The following is a 16750-nucleotide window of genomic DNA, read 5'->3' as shown; positions in this document are numbered from 1 at the left end:
ATCTGGCATGTCTTGCAGAGATTACCCTGGCAGGGTTTTGTGGTGTTGTGGTTGCTGTTCTGAAGGCTGGGTAATTTGCTGCAAACAATGGTTTGTTTGAGGTTGCGCGGTTGTTTGAAGGCCAGTAGTGGGGGTGTGGGGATGACCTTGGCAAGATGTCCATCCTCGCTGATGATGTGTTGGAGGCTGCGAAGAAGATGTCGTAGTTTCTCCGCCCCAGGAAAGTACTGGACGACGAAGGGTACTCTGTCAGTGGTGTCCCGTGTTTGTCTTCTGAGGAGGTCGGTGCGGTTTTTTGCTGTGGCGCGGTGGAACTGTCGATCAATGAGTCGAGCGCCATATCCCGTTCGTACGAGGGCATCTTTCAGCATCTGTAGGTGTCTGTTGCGCTCCTCCTTGTCTGAGCAGATCCTGTGTATACGGAGGGCTTGTCCATAGGGGATGGCTTCTTTAATGTGTTTCGGGTGAAAGCTGGAGAAGTGGAGCATCGTGAGATTATCTGTGGGCTTGCGGTAAAGCGAGGTGCTGAGGTGACCGTCCTTGATGGAGACGAGTGTGTCCAAGAATGGAACTGAATTTGGAGAATAGTCCATGGTGAGTTTGATGGTGGGATGGAACTTATTGATGTCATCGTGTAGTCGTTTCAGTGATGTCTCGCCGTGGGTCCAAAGGAAAAAAATGTCATCGATGTATCTGGTGTATAGCATCGGTTGAAAGTCCTGTGTGGTGAGGAAGTCCTGTTCAAACTTGTGCATGAAGATGTTGGCATATTGAGGTGCAAATTTGGTCCCCATGGCTGTTCCGTGCGTCTGGATGAAGAATTTGTTGTCGAAGGTGAAGACGTTGTGGTCTAGAATGAAACGGATGAGTTGCAGAATTGCGTCTGGAGATTGGCAGTTGTCGGTGTTGAGGACTGAGGCTGTTGCAGCAATGCCGTCGTCATGGGGGATGCTGGTGTAGAGTGCCGAGACATCCATTGTGACGAGGAATGTTCCTGGTTCAACTGGTCCATGGGTCCAAGCTGGTCCAAGCAGAAACTCAGCACCCATGGACCAGTTGAACCAGGAACATTCCTCGTCACAATGGATGTCTCGGCACTCTACACCAGCATCCCCCATGACGACGGCATTGCTGCAACAGCCTCAGTCCTCAACACCGACAACTGCCAATCTCCAGACGCAATTCTGCAACTCATCCGTTTCATTCTAGACCACAACGTCTTCACCTTCAACAACAAATTCTTCATCCAGACGCACGGAACAGCCATGGGGACCAAATTTGCACCTCAATATGCCAACATCTTCATGCACAAGTTTGAACAGGACTTCCTCACCACACAGGACTTTCAACCGATGCTATACACCAGATACATCGATGACATTTTTTTCCTTTGGACCCACGGCGAGACATCACTGAAACGACTACACGATGACATCAATAAGTTCCATCCCACCATCAAACTCACCATGGACTATTCTCCAAATTCAGTTCCATTCTTGGACACACTCGTCTCCATCAAGGACGGTCACCTCAGCACCTCGCTTTACCGCAAGCCCACAGATAATCTCACGATGCTCCACTTCTCCAGCTTTCACCCGAAACACATTAAAGAAGCCATCCCCTATGGACAAGCCCTCCGTATACACAGGATCTGCTCAGACAAGGAGGAGGGCAAAAGACACCTACAGATGCTGAAAGATGCCCTCGTACGAACGGGATATGGCGCTCGACTCATTGATCGACAGTTCCACCGCGCCACAGCAAAAAACCGCACCGACCTCCTCAGAAGACAAACACGGGACACCACTGACAGAGTACCCTTCGTCGTCCAGTACTTTCCTGGGGCGGAGAAACTACGACATCTTCTTCGCAGCCTCCAACACATCATCAGCGAGGATGGACATCTTGCCAAGGTCATCCCCACACCCCCACTACTGGCCTTCAAACAACCGCGCAACCTCAAACAAACCATTGTTTGCAGCAAATTACCCAGCCTTCAGAACAGCAACCACAACACCACAAAACCCTGCCAGGGTAATCTCTGCAAGACATGCCAGATCATCGACATGGACACCACCATTACACGTGGAAACACCACCCACCTGGTACGCGGCGCATACTCGTGCGACTCGACCAATGTAGTCTACCTCATACGCTGCAGGAAAGGATGTCCCGAAGCGTGGTACATTGGCGAGACCATGCAGACACTGCGACAACGAATAAACGGGCATCGTGCGACTATCAACAGGCAGGACTGTTCCCTTCCAGTTGGGGAACACTTCAGCAGTCAAGGACATTCAGCCTCTGATCTCCGGGTCAGCATTCTACAAGGAGGCCTTCAGGAGACGCGACAACGCAAAATTGCTGAGCAAAAACTTATAGCTAAGTTCCGCACGCATGAATGCGGACTCAACCGGGATCTGGGATTCATGTCGCATTACATTCGGCCCCCACCAACAAGCCTGGACTTGCAGAGGCCTACCGACTGAACTGGCTTGGGACAATTCACACCTCTTTAACCTGGAGTTACCTCTCTCTCTGCATCTTTGATGATTTGATTGCCTGCAGGTGCTCGCATTCCGGGGCATCTCTGACTGGGTCTATATAAACATTTCTGGAACAAGCCTTTCCATTCACCTGAAGAAGGAGCCGTGCTCCGAAAGCTCGTGTTTGAAACAAACCTGTTGGACTTTAACCTGGTGTTGTAAGACTTCTTACTGTGCTCACCCCAGTCCAACGCCGGCATCTCCACATTAAAGAATCGACCTTTGACATCTCCCTCATACCTTAAAATGATGTCCCCTCGTGACAGCCATTTCCACCCTGGGGAAAAGTCTCTGGCTATCCACTCTATCCATGTCTCTCATCACCTTGTACACCTCTATCAAGTCACCTCTCTGCCTTCTTCGTTCCAGTGAGAAAAGCCCTAGCTCCCTGAACCTTTCTTCATAAGACATGCCCTCCAGTCCAGGCAGCATCCTGGTAAATCTCCTCTGTATCCTCTCCAAAGCATCCACATCCTTCCTATAATGAGGCGACCAGAACTGGACACAATATTCCAAGTGTGGTCTAACTAGAGTTTTATAAAGCTGCAGCAAAACCTCGCGACTATTTAACTCAATCCCACTATTAATGAAAGCCAACACACCATACGCCTTCTTAACAAGCCTATCAACTTGGGTGGTAACTTTGAGGGATCTATGTACGTGGATCCCAAGATCCCTCCGTTCCTCCACACTTCCAAGAATCCTGCCTTTAACCCTGTATTCAGCATTCAAATTCAACCTCCCAAAATGAATCACTTCACATTTATCAAGGTTGAACTCCATCTGCCACTTCTCAGCCCAGCTCTGCATCCTGTCAATGCCCTATTGTAACCTGCAACAACACTCAATACTATCTACAACTCCACCAACCTTCGTGTCATCGGCAAACTTACTAACCCACCCTTGTGCTTCCTCATCCAAGTCATTCATAAAAACCACAAAGAGCAGAGGTCCCAGAACAGATCCTTGCAGGACACAATTGGTCACCAATCTCCAGACGGAATACTTTCCATCCACTACCACTCGCTGTCTTCTTTCGGCCAGCCAATTCTGTACCCAGACAGCCAAATTTCCCTGTATCCCATGCCTCCTAACATTCTGAATGTGCCTACCATGGGGAACCTTATCAAATGCCTTACTGAAATCCATATACACCACATCCACTGCCCGACGTTCGTCAATGTGTCTCGTCACATCCTCAAAGAATTCGATGAGGCTTGTGAGGCATGACCTGCCCCTCACAAAGCCATGCTGACTATCTTTATTCAAACTATGTTTTTCTAAATAATCATAAATCCTATCTCTCAGAGTCCTTTCCAATATTTTGCTCACCACAGACGCAAGACTGATGTGTCTTCAATTCCCAGGGATTTCCCTATTCCCTTTCTTAAATAGGGGAACAACATTCGCCTCCCTCCAATCATCCGGTACTACTCCAGTGGAGAGTGAGGACGCAAAGATCATTGCCAACGGCGCAGCAATCTCCTCCCTCGCTTCCCGTAGTAACCTTGGGTATATCCCGTCAGGCCCAGGGGACTTATCTATCCTGATGCTCTCACAATTTCCAGCACATCCTCCTTCTTAATATCAACCTGTTCGAGTCTATTAACCTGGTTCACACTGTTCTCATGGGCAACAAGGTCCCTCTCTCTAGTGAATACTAAAGCAAAGTATTCATTTAGGGCCTCCCCCATCTCTTCAGACTCTAGGCACAAGTTCCTCCACTATCCCTGATCGGCCCTACTCTCACTCTGATCATCCTCTTATTTATCACATAAGTGAGAACGCCTTGGGGTTTTCCCTAATCCTTCCCGCCAGGGCTTTTTCATGCCCCCTTCCAGCTCTCCTCAGTCCATTTTTGAGTTCCTTCCTGGCTACCTTGTAACCCTCTAGAGCCAAGTCAGATCCTTGCTTTTTCAACCTTACGTAAGCTTCCTTCTTCCACTTGACTAGAAGCTCCACTTCTCTTATCATCCAAGGCTCCTTCACCTTACCACTCCTTCCTTGTCTCAGTGGGACAAAACTATTCAGTACTCGCAGCAAGTGCTCCTTTAACAATCCCCAACAATTGATCCCACTTTATGCTCCTCAGCTCCTGTCTAATAGCAGTACAATTTCCCCTTCCCCAATTAAATACCTTCCCATACTGCGTGTTCCTATCCCTCTCCATGACTATGGTAAAGGTCAAGGAGTTGTGGTCACTGTCACCGAAATGCTCTCCCACCGAGACATCTGACACCTGGCCTGGTTTGTTGCCGAGAACCAAGTCCAATATGGCCTCCCCCCTAGTCGGCCTATCTACATATTGAGTTAGGAATCCTTCCTGTACACACCTGACAAAATCGGCTCCATCCAAACCATTTGCACTAAGGAGGTTCCAGTCAATATTAGGGAAGTTGAAGTCACCCACGACAACTCTGTTACTTCTGCACTTTTCCAAGATCTGCTGCCCAATCTGTTCCTCTATCTCTCTGCTGCTATTGGGGGGGGGGGGGGGGGTCTATAGAACACTCCCAATAAAGTGACTGCTCCTTTCCTGTTTCTGACTTCAACTCATACTGACTCAGTAGACAAACCCTCCTCAACTACCTCCTTTTCTGCAGCTGTGGTGCACTCCCTAATTAACAGTGCTACTCCCCTTCCTCTTTTACCTCCCTCCCTATTCTTCTTAAAACATCTAAACCCCGGAACATCTAACAACCATTCCTGCCCCTATGAAATCCATGTCTCAGGAATGGCCACAACATCGTAGTTCCAAGTACTGATCCATGCTCGAAGTTCATCTCCCTTATTCCTGACACTCCATTCATTTAAACAGACACACGTTAACCCATTCCACTGAGTGCAACTTTGCCCTATCAAGTCTATCCTTCCTCACAGACTTGCTGCATACTATTTCTGCCTGTTCAACAGCTACTCTATCCTCTGATCCATGGCTTTCGTTACCATCCCCCTGGCAAACTAGTTTAAACCCTCCCGAAGAGCACCCAGGATATTGGTGCCCCTCCAGTTTAGGTGCAATCTGTCGTTCATGTACAGGCCCCACCTTTCCCAGAAGATATCCCAATGATCCACATCTGAAGCCTTCTCTCCTGCACCAGCCCTGTAGCCATGTGTTCAGCTGCACTCGCTCTCTGTTCCTTGCCTCACTTGCATGTGGCACCGGTAGTAATCCTGAGATCACTACTCTGCTAGTCCTGCTCTTTAGCTTCCAACCTAACTCCCTAAAATCACTTTTTAGATCCTCATCCCTTTTCTTAGCTATGTTGTTGGTGCCTATGTGCACCACAACTTCTGGTTGCTCACCCTCCCCCTTAAGAATCCTGTAGACTCGATCCGAGACATCGCTGGCCCTGGCACCCGGGAGGTAACATACCTTCCGGATGTCTCGCTCGCGACCACAGAATCTCCTATCTATTCCCCTAACCATTGAGTCTCCTATCACTATTGCTTTTCTATTCTCCCCCCTTTCCTTCTGAGCCACAGAGCCAGACTCAGTGCCAGAGACCTGGCCACTAGGCCCCCCCCCCCCCCCCCCCCCCCCCCAAACAGCATCCAAAACGGTATACTTGTTTTGAAGGGGAACGGCCACAAGGGATCCCTGCACTGTCTGCCCATTCATTTTCCTTCCCCTGACTGTAATGCTCTATGTTCTATATTCAAATGGTCATTGGATAAGGGAATAGTGTAGATGGGCTTTAAGGGGTTTCACAGGTCGGCGCAACATCGAGGGCTGAAGGGCCTGTACTGTGCTGTAATGTTCTATGCAACCCAGCTACTCCTGTCCTATACCTTGGGTGTGGCTACCTCCCTGTAACTCTTCTCTATTACCCCCTCTGCCTCCCGGATGATCCGAAGTTCATCCAGCTCCAGCTCCAGAACTAGCTGTAACCTAGCTAGCATCTACCAGGCAATGTGGAAAATTGTCCCGGTCTGTCCTGTCAATAAAATCCAACCCGGCCACTGCCGTCCCATCAGTCTACTCTCGAATATCAACAAAGTAATGGAAGGGGTCATCAACAGTGTTATTAAGCGGCACTTAATTCACCAACAACCTGCTGACTGACGCTCAGCTTGGGTTCCGCCAGGGCCACTCAGCTCCTGACCTCATTACAGTCTTGGGTCAAACATGGACAAAAGAGCTGAATACCAGAGGTGAGGTGAGAGTGACTGCCCTCGACATCAAGGCAGCATTTGACCGAGTATGGCATCAAGGAGCCCTAGCTAAACTGGAGTAAAGTGAAATCGGGCCAATGGCCTCTCCATCATAAGGCCGGAAGTGGGATGTTCACTACTGATTGCCCAATGTCCAGCACCATTCATGACTCCTCAGATACTGAAGCAATCCATGCCCATATGCAGTAAGACCTCGATAATATTCAGATTTGGGCTGCTAAGTGGCAGATAACATTTGTGCCACACAAGTGCCAGGCACGGACCATCTTCCACAAGATAATCAAACCAACTCCCCATGCCATTCAATGGCTTTACCATTGCGGAATCCCCCACCATCAACATCCTTGGGGTTACCATTGCCCAGAATCAGTTGGGCCTGTCAATTCTATAGAGGAATAGAATGAGATGGAGAGGTGGAAGACGAAGTGCTGCCACAGTTGCTGATTTGCAGCACAGTTAACCTGTAATTGTTAAAGACACATGTTGCATTTAAATAATAGTGTTTGGGAGGTTTGCCAAGACAGACATGTTATGAATTCACATGCTGATATTTACACAACTTAATTTCAAGGTCTGTCATTAATGTGTGTCCTCCCTACATCACCAAATACGCTAGGGAGGTATGAGAACAATTTCAATTCTTCTTGATCTCTACTAATGCTAAGTGCCATTTGACTAACATGAATATATTTAGAACAGAAGGCATGCTTCTGCTCCCGCTAACATATTAAAAAGTACTGATAGACAACAAAAACATTTATGCAGACAAAATTAATGAAATAAAGAGAAACAAATGGCAAGTGGCAAAAATCTGAAATAATGCAATGCAATGATTCTGGGCAGATGCACCAATTATAAGAAAGCGTCATTATTTTATTCCCTACCACAGCTTTCATTCATGGTTATGTTATATTTAGTTCATTAGAAACTACAGAAGTCCACCAAATGTTAGCCACCTCCCAGACAATGATGTAACACAGAGTTAATTTACCTTAATGCATTCCAGGGCTGCTTGTTTGGCCTCTTCGTTCTCTACTGAGGGTCCCCTTAGGCTGGATGGCTCATTACCGCTTAATGTGAGCCAACTAACAAAGCTCAGGACTGTGGACTCACCACTGCGTTTCAACACAAAACATATTAGCTGCCGAGAACTCTGAAAAGCACACTTGTTTTATAGAAACTGGACAAAAGTTACAGCAGAAATGTTCACCTCCTTTAAAGCTATTAATAGTTTTGACCAGATTTTTGCAGTCAGCTTTTGCATACAATTGGGACGATTCAGCTAACTTGAAGCTAAGTCCGCTTTTGGCTGCATTTGGCGGGTGCGTGTCAGCCGCTGCAGTGCCGAAATTCAGCAACACTTTTCCACTGGTCACACTAGTCGGTTTTTTGAGGACTGGTTCCTCGCAGATCGGGGTGCCATTTTAACAGTAGCCCAGATCTCTACACCCTCTCTCCCCTTCTCCTTCCCCCCCCCCCCCCCCCCCCCACTCCTCTTTTTCAGGTACCCCCTGCTTTTATTGCCCCTCCCACCTCGGAGGCCCAGGAACCCCCCGGCACTCCCCTCTAATGGGCAAGCCCTACCCACTTCCCTGGCCCAAACCCTAGCGGTGCCAACCTGGTGTCCAGGCACCTTGGCACTTCCATCTTGGCAGTGCCCCCAGGTCAGCACAGTGGCGCAGTTCTGCCTCACTGTGCAGAGGACCTGGGCTTAATCCCGGCCCCAGGTCACTGTCCGTGTGGAGTTTGCACATTCCCCACTCGTTTGTGTGGGTCTCACCCCCACGCCCAAAGATGTGCAGTGTAATGGCCACGTTACATTTTCCCCTTAATTGGAAACAAATAATCTGGTACTCTTTTTTTAAAAAGCGCTTTGGGATGCCCCTGGCAGTGTCAGCGCAGCACTGCCAGTGTGCCAGTGCTAAGGTGCCCCGGTACTAAACTGCACTGTCCCCAATCACCCAGGGTCCCTAATGGCCTGCAAATCCCCCTCCCCTCCCGAGGTTCCACCACGCCTTGTCCATGTTTATGGAAATCAGTACTAAACGGTGCCCTGTCGAGGTCTCGCAGGCCCAGCTGTCGACTCCTGGGCACTGGGTGAAAATGGTGTCCGGGTATATAAATGAGCCGAGCCAGGGCATGATCCAGATCGTGCCAGACGGAGCGAGTCGGGTGAGTCTTGTGAGAGTCTCCACCCGGTGCGGAGCCAGATTTGGGGCTCAGTGGCTGAATCGTGCCAGATATTTCAAAGCATACTTAAAGTCTCTCCAAACATCTATTTAATGGTGAATTTTTGAATCACTGCATAAAAAGGTAGCACAAAGAGTTTGAATATCGGTTCTATAAAATGTTCAATACTTATTTGTGATGGTGTTTTACACAATGAGAATGAAACATAATTAATAGTTATAGAGGTAATGATTTTCATACCAATTAATGCATATGCTTATTATTCAGCAACGGTGGAAGTGGGGTAGGATATGATTGCAGCAAAAAACAAAATCATCTTTTGCCTCATTTCAACGAACATTAAAATGGACCCTGGGAAACTAATGAACCCTCCCATTCCCATCCCTCCCCAACCCCCTCCAGTATGTGTTACCAACCCTCATGGATTGTCTAGGAATGCCAGATTAAATCCCTGGACTGTACTGCGAGCACGGGGTAATTGTATTTTTTGTTTAAAATGAAACACTTTGGTTTATTGGCTGGAAAGATAGGGGAGATATGGAAAAAGGTGTTTTGGCGATGAGTTGGGAGACTGCAGCTGAAACCACAAGGAATGTCGAGAGTTGGCAACACTGTCTTGACACCCCCGCCTCCCTGTCCTCCTCGTTATTCCCCCCCCCCCGCTCCTCTCTTCCTGCCCACCACTGCACTAATCTCATCTCATCTCCCCATTTACTATTCGCTCCCCTTTCCCCATCATCCATCAATATAACTCAACGATTTCTTCTCCCCACTGCCTCTCTCTCTCTCCCTCCTACTTTCTTCTCCTCCTCAGTTGCCTTCTCACTTATTTGGGTCCCGTTACCCTCTGCCTAACCGGAATACTGTATTGGGTGTCAATTCTCCAACAGCTCTGCCGTGTGGTGTGAACATCAACGTATTCTCCGAATCAAACTGAAATGAACAGGACAGGTGGAAGTATTAAACAATTACAATGTGACAACACTGGGAGCCACTTTGCTCAGTTAGTTAGATGGCTGGAGCGTGGTGCAGAATGACGTCAACAGCATGGGTTCCATCTCCATTCTGGTTCTGTAGTTCATGCAGAACTGCCTCCTCGCCGAGCCCCATATGTGCAGAGTGGTGTCCCTCAAGGTTTATATAACTAATTGTGTCTCTCTCTCTCTCGAAATGGAGAGACATGGCTTTTTCTGAACAATGGCTAGTTTCCACTTAACACTCAAAATCGAACACCAATCAAGCACAAATTGAATCATTCAATGATGTAAATGCCTTCCTACCGATTTGAAGGAGTTTCTTCACGCTGGAGAGAGATTTTCCCATTGGGTTCAACAAAGTCTTCGACCTTCATAAACAAAATTACTTTTCAGAATCATAATTGGTCAGTTCTATTTTATTTAAATACTTTAAAAATAAAAGTTAGAAACAGGTTTAAACAAAACTCTCTATATGACTGGGTAATTATGTAATATAAAACAGATATTCGTCAGCAAGAATATTTTTCTGTCCCTTCATGGGTTGAGGGTGTCACTGGCAATGCCATCATTTATTGTCCATCCTAAACTGCCCTTGAACGGAGAGCCTTACTCAGTCATCAGCCACATTGCGGTGAGTCCGGACAGGGTGACAATGGCAGGTTTCCTTCCCTAAAGGACATTAGTGAACCGTATAGGTTTTCATAATAATTAACGATAGATTCATATTGCTGAGATTAGCTTTCAATTCTAGATTTTATTAATTGAATTTAAATTCCACCAGCCACCGTGTATTAGCCTGGGCCTCTGGATTACTAGCCCAATGACTTTAATATGGGCAGCATGGTGGGGTTAGCACTGCTGCCTCACAGCACCAGGGGCCTGGGTTCAATTCCGGCCTCAGGTATGTGGAGTTTGCACTTTCTCCCCATGTCTGCGTGGGTTTCCTCCGGATGCTCTGGTTTCCTCCCACAGTCCAAAGATGTGCAGGTCAAGTGGATTGGCCATGATAAATTGTCCCTTAGTGCTCAACGGTTAGTGGGGGGTCACGGCTTTACAGGGGAGTGGGTGGGCCTAGGTAGGGCGCTCTTTCAGGGAGTTGGTGCAGACTCGATAAGCCAAATGGCCTCCTTCGGCACAGTGGTAGTGTCCCTACCTCTGGACAAGGAGTCTAGATTTGAGTCCAACACCAGGGTTTGTTGGCCACAGATGGAGCATTTAGAATGCAGTCCAAGGGGCGGATAATCAGCTCAAGAACCTTTTCAACACATGCCCACTATTCCCTCAAAAAAAAGATAAAAGTGTGTGAGTGTGAAGATACACTAAAACAAACTGCACGACTATCTTCCCCATTTTATGGAGTTCCTCTGATTCTACATCAAGATAGCAGGAGATCAAGACACACCAATCAGAAACATAGCTGATTGAAAGCAACAGCCCTTCAATGACAGTGGAAAAAAATTGAAACTATTTAAAATTGCTGTTCTGGGAACTGAACAGCAGGTGGCATCATCACCCTGCTATTAGCAAAGGTGGAGAATAACTCTCCTTTATTTTGGCGCTTTCTTTCTGCTGTCGATTGGGAGAACAATAACATGTTCCAAATGTACATTCAGCAGGCAAGGATAACAAACTGAAATATGTAAACCACACACAATAAGGGTTTAGAACTTCAGACCAGCCTGAGAAATCATGCCTGGGCAGATTTCCTAGCTTTTCTTCCCAGCGCATTGTTTAATATGAATGCCATGGGGGGGGGGGGGGGGGGTTTCCTCATAGAGGATTGGAAGGCTTCAAAATCTAAACCCACCATATAGAACATGATAGTCAGCATCAATTAAATCATGTGCATGACCCAGCAATATCACCCAGGGTGCTGTTTTTAATGCAGTCAAAGTTAAACCCCCTTCAACTTCATCAACATTTACACAACATTTCTCTTTGTAGACGCAAGGCTCGTTGGCTGCACTCAAATACTTTTATTAGGCAAAATGATCTCTAATCCATTTTTTTCTTCAGAGAACTTGATTGCCCCTCGTGTTTACAACCCACTGTACTCAACCACTTTGTAGTTTTAGTTGGGGCACATGGTCAAACACTTCAGCTTGGCCTGGATGGGGCAAGTATAATGCACAATACTAAATTTTCCTTCAAACGCATGGGTGAAAGTGCAACATAATCCCCAGTAAATTACAGCCACATTATAGAAATGAAAGACATGGTTTGCAGCCAAGCTATTCATGCTTCTAACCATCCTGACTGAATAGAAAGTGCTGCCCCAGCAATTCCAACAGGATAAATTTACAGCACCATCACCAGCCCATCACAGTGGTTATTTGCTGAAGAAAACATGTGAGCTTTTCTGCAAGGGTGCGATTATTACAACAATGTTCAAAATCAAAGGAAATCCAACAATTGGGACACTTTTTACTGAAATCAGTTTCCCAAATAATGGTGCAATTTTTGACAGAGGAATTAGCTGGGATTTTTGACTTGTCAGCTTGGAAATGAACCAAAAGTAAATTTAAACCCTTTAAAGCTAATTTAGCACTTAGTAAATTTTAAATCTTGACAGTCTGTTAATGTAGCTGAGAATAAAATCCAGCTCATATTTCAGCAGATTAATATAACCAGCTTCTTGTAGCAGTCAAGAATAAACTATCAATGTTTAGCCTTTGAAAGGTCAGGTGATGAACCTGCTGATAATCACAGAAGCGTGAATGGATACTGATATAGCTACAACTTCAGCAATAATGGTCTTTTCACAATGTTTCTTGTCCAAATGTTCGCATTGCACAAATAACATCTCCCACACCTCCCACCCCAACTGCACAAGGGATTGAACCAGAATGTTACAGTGATTTAAGGAAGTAGTAAGGATGTAAAGCAGATAAGGGAGGCTAAAATGAGAATAGTTGAATTAAAATGGTGTCCTCTTTGCATTTCTGTATAAAGTTTCTTTCTGCAGGTACCACTATTATAGGGTGACAACGTTCATTTTGTTTAATCAAAATAATACATTGAACAATATCAATCGCTATTAAAAACATTGCATGACCTTGCATCCCATTGACCAAAAGCAGACGAAACCACCATTGGTTAAATACTGCCATTCAGTGTGAGCGCATCTTGCACTGGTTAACACTTTGATTGTCCAACTTCTTTCCAATCCACCTTTCCAACCAGTGGTGAGCTTAATCTAAACTTCAGCAACAGAATGTCATCTTTCTTTACCCTGCTCCCTCTCCAATCCTGCCATCTGAACACCAATGTTATACATTTCTGACCAAAGTTGTTGGTCCCACTCTCATTACTGTTCTATCATGGAACTACTTTACTCACCTCAATATTTCTCGTACCTTATCAAAGCCTGAATGAGATAAAGTTGTGTACTTATCAATTCTTCCAGATCTTGAACAATGCCATTAAATCCATCAGGGGTCTTTAATGACAAAGTTAGTAGAGCTAACTTCACTATTTGACTTCACATTAGGCTGGTCTTGCATACCATTGTTGAGTTTTAAAAAAAGGAGTACACCTTACATACAGCCCATTGAGCCGGTCCCTCCATTCAATACAATCATGGCTGATTTTCTGCCTCAACCCCACTTTCAAGCCCAGTTCCCAGATCCTTTGATTCCCAGACACTAATAATCAACCTGTCTATCTCAGCCTTAAACAAATTCAACATTGAAACTTCTGTAACCCTTTGGAGTATAGAATTCCAAAGATTCATAACCCTTTGGGTGAAAAAAGTCTTCTTTCATCTCAGTCCGAAATGATCAAGTCCCTGTCCTGGGTTCAACTCCCCTAGCCAGGGGATATAACCTCGGTGCCTACTCTGTCAACCCCCTTCAGAATCTTGTATGTTTCAATGAGATTTCTGAATATCGGTTTCCACACACAAGTTGACCAATCGTGGCTCTTTTCAGATATTGATGGACATTGCTGCATTTTTCCAGTCTTTCCTGCCTTAGTTTTTATTTAACTTCTGTTGAATATATCTTATTAACTTTGTTAGATGTTCCAATGCCTCAAATCTTCAGTGCAACATTTGCTGTACAATGTTCCTGGATATATCGGGCAGCACAGTAGCACAGTGGTTAGCACTGTGGCTTCACGGTGCCAGGGTCCCAGGTTCGATTTGCCGCTGGGCCACTGCCTGTGCGGTGTCTGCACGTTCTCCCCGTGTCTGCGTGGGTTTCCTCCGGGTGCTCCGGTTTCCTCCCACAGTCCAAAGATGTGCAGGTTAGGTGGATTGGCCATGCTAAATTGCCCTCAGTGTCCAAAAAGTTTAGAAGGGATTATTGGGTTACGGGGATAGGGTGGAAATGAGGGCTTAAGTGGGTCGATGCAGATTCGGTGGGCCAAATGGCCTCTTTCTGCACTGTATGTTCTATGTTCATCACTCCGTCATCTAATTTAGTCAGAAGGGGAAAATGTTCTTCTACAGGGATTTTGAAATGACATCACACCGTGTGTTCAACAGTTTGGATGTTCCTGCGTGCTACTGAAAAAATTGGAACTCATGATTCTTATTCAGATATTTTTAGAAACGAACACACCTTTCCATCTCTGACTTTTTAATTTTACTTTATTCATTCATGCGATATGGGTATCACAGGCAAGGCTGCCATTTTTATCCATCTCTAGTTGCCCTTGGGAAGATGGTAATCAGCTGCTTTATTAAACCGCTGCAGCTTGTGTTGACGGATATGTTGAGTTGGTGGCTGGAAAGAGTGTTGTCAATTATTGTGCATTTATTCTTGACTCAGGTCAATCATTTTTCAACTGAGCAGCAAAAATGTCCTTCACTCCTGAAGTATATATATATATAATATATATATATAAAAAGACACACACACATATAATATAGATAATATATTTATATTTGAACAACAATCAACTATCGAACTTGAACCATCACCAGATTCTTCTTGTTTGAGCATCTGAGGCACCATGAAGTTAAGGAACTTATGTGAGCACTTCAGATTAGATTTTTGTCTTCTTCCACTATTACTTCTTCGTTTGAGCATTTATTTTAGGACTGTTCTAAAAGGTACAGCAACGTTTTTTTTCAAGATTTACTGTGATATTTTAAACATGCTCTTGTTTCCATTTCAACAGATATCTTGATTTTGTTACGTACTTACCGAGAGACTAATTATCATCGATTGCATCACAATATTTTATTCTACACTCACCATTTTTCTTCATTGTGCAGCAGTTATCACAACTATTGATCGGGAATTAATTTAACAATGAGTATTTCAGGAGCAAATGCTTACCTCCACCATGCCTTTGGGCAAAAGCTCGGCACGGAAAAGCTGCAGCATTGCATCCATAATATTCTTCCACCCCTCTCTCAGAATGTCACCATGACGATGTGATAAATTAAACACCGTCTTGGCTGCAAGTTGAGCCTTTGCATTGCTACCAAAAACATTTGGAAGATTCTCTACAGTCTGCAGGAAAAGAACAATACAACGGATTAACAGCAAAACAAGCATGTGGGGTTTGCACATTCTCCCCGTGTTTGCGTGGGTTTTGTAATGATCTCTGTATATGTAAAATACATGAATGATTAATGTGTAGTCAGTACAGTCAGATGATCACTAGAGGGCAAGTGTTGAAGAATCGAACTCACAAGTAAATTGATTAGGTACTCAATAAATTATTTGTTATCACTGGACAACTTTTGAGTTTCATCATCAAAGTTAAGTTCAACTCGGCATAAACAAATGAGTAACATATATTCCGCCAAGTAATATAACAGGTTTCACTCCCACAAACTAAAGATGTGCAGGGTAGGTGGATTGGTCACGCTAAATTAATTGCTCCTTAATTGGAAAAAATGAATTGGGTACTCTAAATTCATAAAGAACATTTTTTTAAAACAGCAAAATAAGCACAACGGATGTAACTGATTTAATCAAAAGTTGCTGAGCCTAGATTGGCAACTCACGAGAAAATGAATAAGAAATTCAGCCAAAATATCATTGGTTTCAATTAGATTTTGAGTGACATAGACATGAAGAGTAACAAGAATAATGTGGATTGTAGCAAGTGGAAGGATGGAAATCGGAGGCAAATCGGAAGGAAAAACTATGCTGGCGAAAAAGCTAACAAGGAGGATCACGATTATCGCTATGTTCTCAAACTGACAGACAAACACTGTTCAGCAGCAGGTCCATTGAGTGAAATCAACGTCCACTGTTTTACCAAGACATATTATTTCAAATTTAAGCATGGGATGATATCAGTGGTATCAGCTTAGCTCAAATCTCACATGTTCAAGCCAGTATTAACATCTGGTGAAATGATCCACCAGCAGGTGACTACATTTGGCAGATCTGAATCCCAAAAGGTGTTGTAGGTTAGTGATAAAATTCCATATGAATAAAGGAGGGAGATATCTCTAGATCATTGCACTATCAAACATCTAATGTTTTTGAAGTCCATGTACAAGTTTGTTCAAAAAGAAACTACCGTCTACTCCACAATTGAAGTCCATTACCATGGATGTCCAATCCCTCTATTCCTCCATTCCCCACCAGGATAGTCGGAGGGATCTCCACTTCTTCCTTGAACAGAGGCCTGAACAATCCCTCCACCACCACTCTCTTCTGTCTGGCTGAACTTGTCCTCTCCATCCCATTCTCCAGTTCCTTTGTTTCCATTGCATCGGTTCTGATCATGCCACTTTCCAAAACGGTGCTGCTGACATGTCTTCATTCTTCCTTAATCGTGGTTTACCACCCACCGTAGTTGACAGGGCTCTCAACCATGTACGACCCATCTCCTGCACCTCTGCCCTCACACCCCTCCTCCTTTCCCTTGTCCTCACTTTTCACCCCACCAGCC

At 45.2% G+C, this 16750-nt stretch overlaps 1 protein-coding gene across 9 annotated transcripts in view; it reads right to left on the bottom strand.

Annotated features, from left to right (window-relative positions):
- gbf1 (golgi brefeldin A resistant guanine nucleotide exchange factor 1) overlaps window positions 1-16750 on the bottom strand; it is a 237543-nt gene that overhangs the window by 27684 nt on the left and 193109 nt on the right. For all 9 annotated transcript variants that reach the window (XM_038782817.1, XM_038782820.1, XM_038782818.1 and 6 more), the window contains 3 exons: window positions 15175-15351; window positions 10193-10257; window positions 7714-7837 (listed from right to left, as the gene is read on the bottom strand). In XM_038782817.1, coding sequence (XP_038638745.1) covers window positions 7714-7837; window positions 10193-10257; window positions 15175-15351 — 366 coding nt within the window. The remainder of the gene's footprint in view (window positions 1-7713; window positions 7838-10192; window positions 10258-15174; window positions 15352-16750) is intronic.

The sequence above is a fragment of the Scyliorhinus canicula genome, chromosome 22 (genome assembly GCF_902713615.1).
Source record: "Scyliorhinus canicula chromosome 22, sScyCan1.1, whole genome shotgun sequence".
NCBI classification, from domain to species: Eukaryota; Metazoa; Chordata; class Chondrichthyes; order Carcharhiniformes; family Scyliorhinidae; genus Scyliorhinus; species Scyliorhinus canicula.
This window is presented reverse-complemented; position numbering and strand designations above follow the sequence as displayed.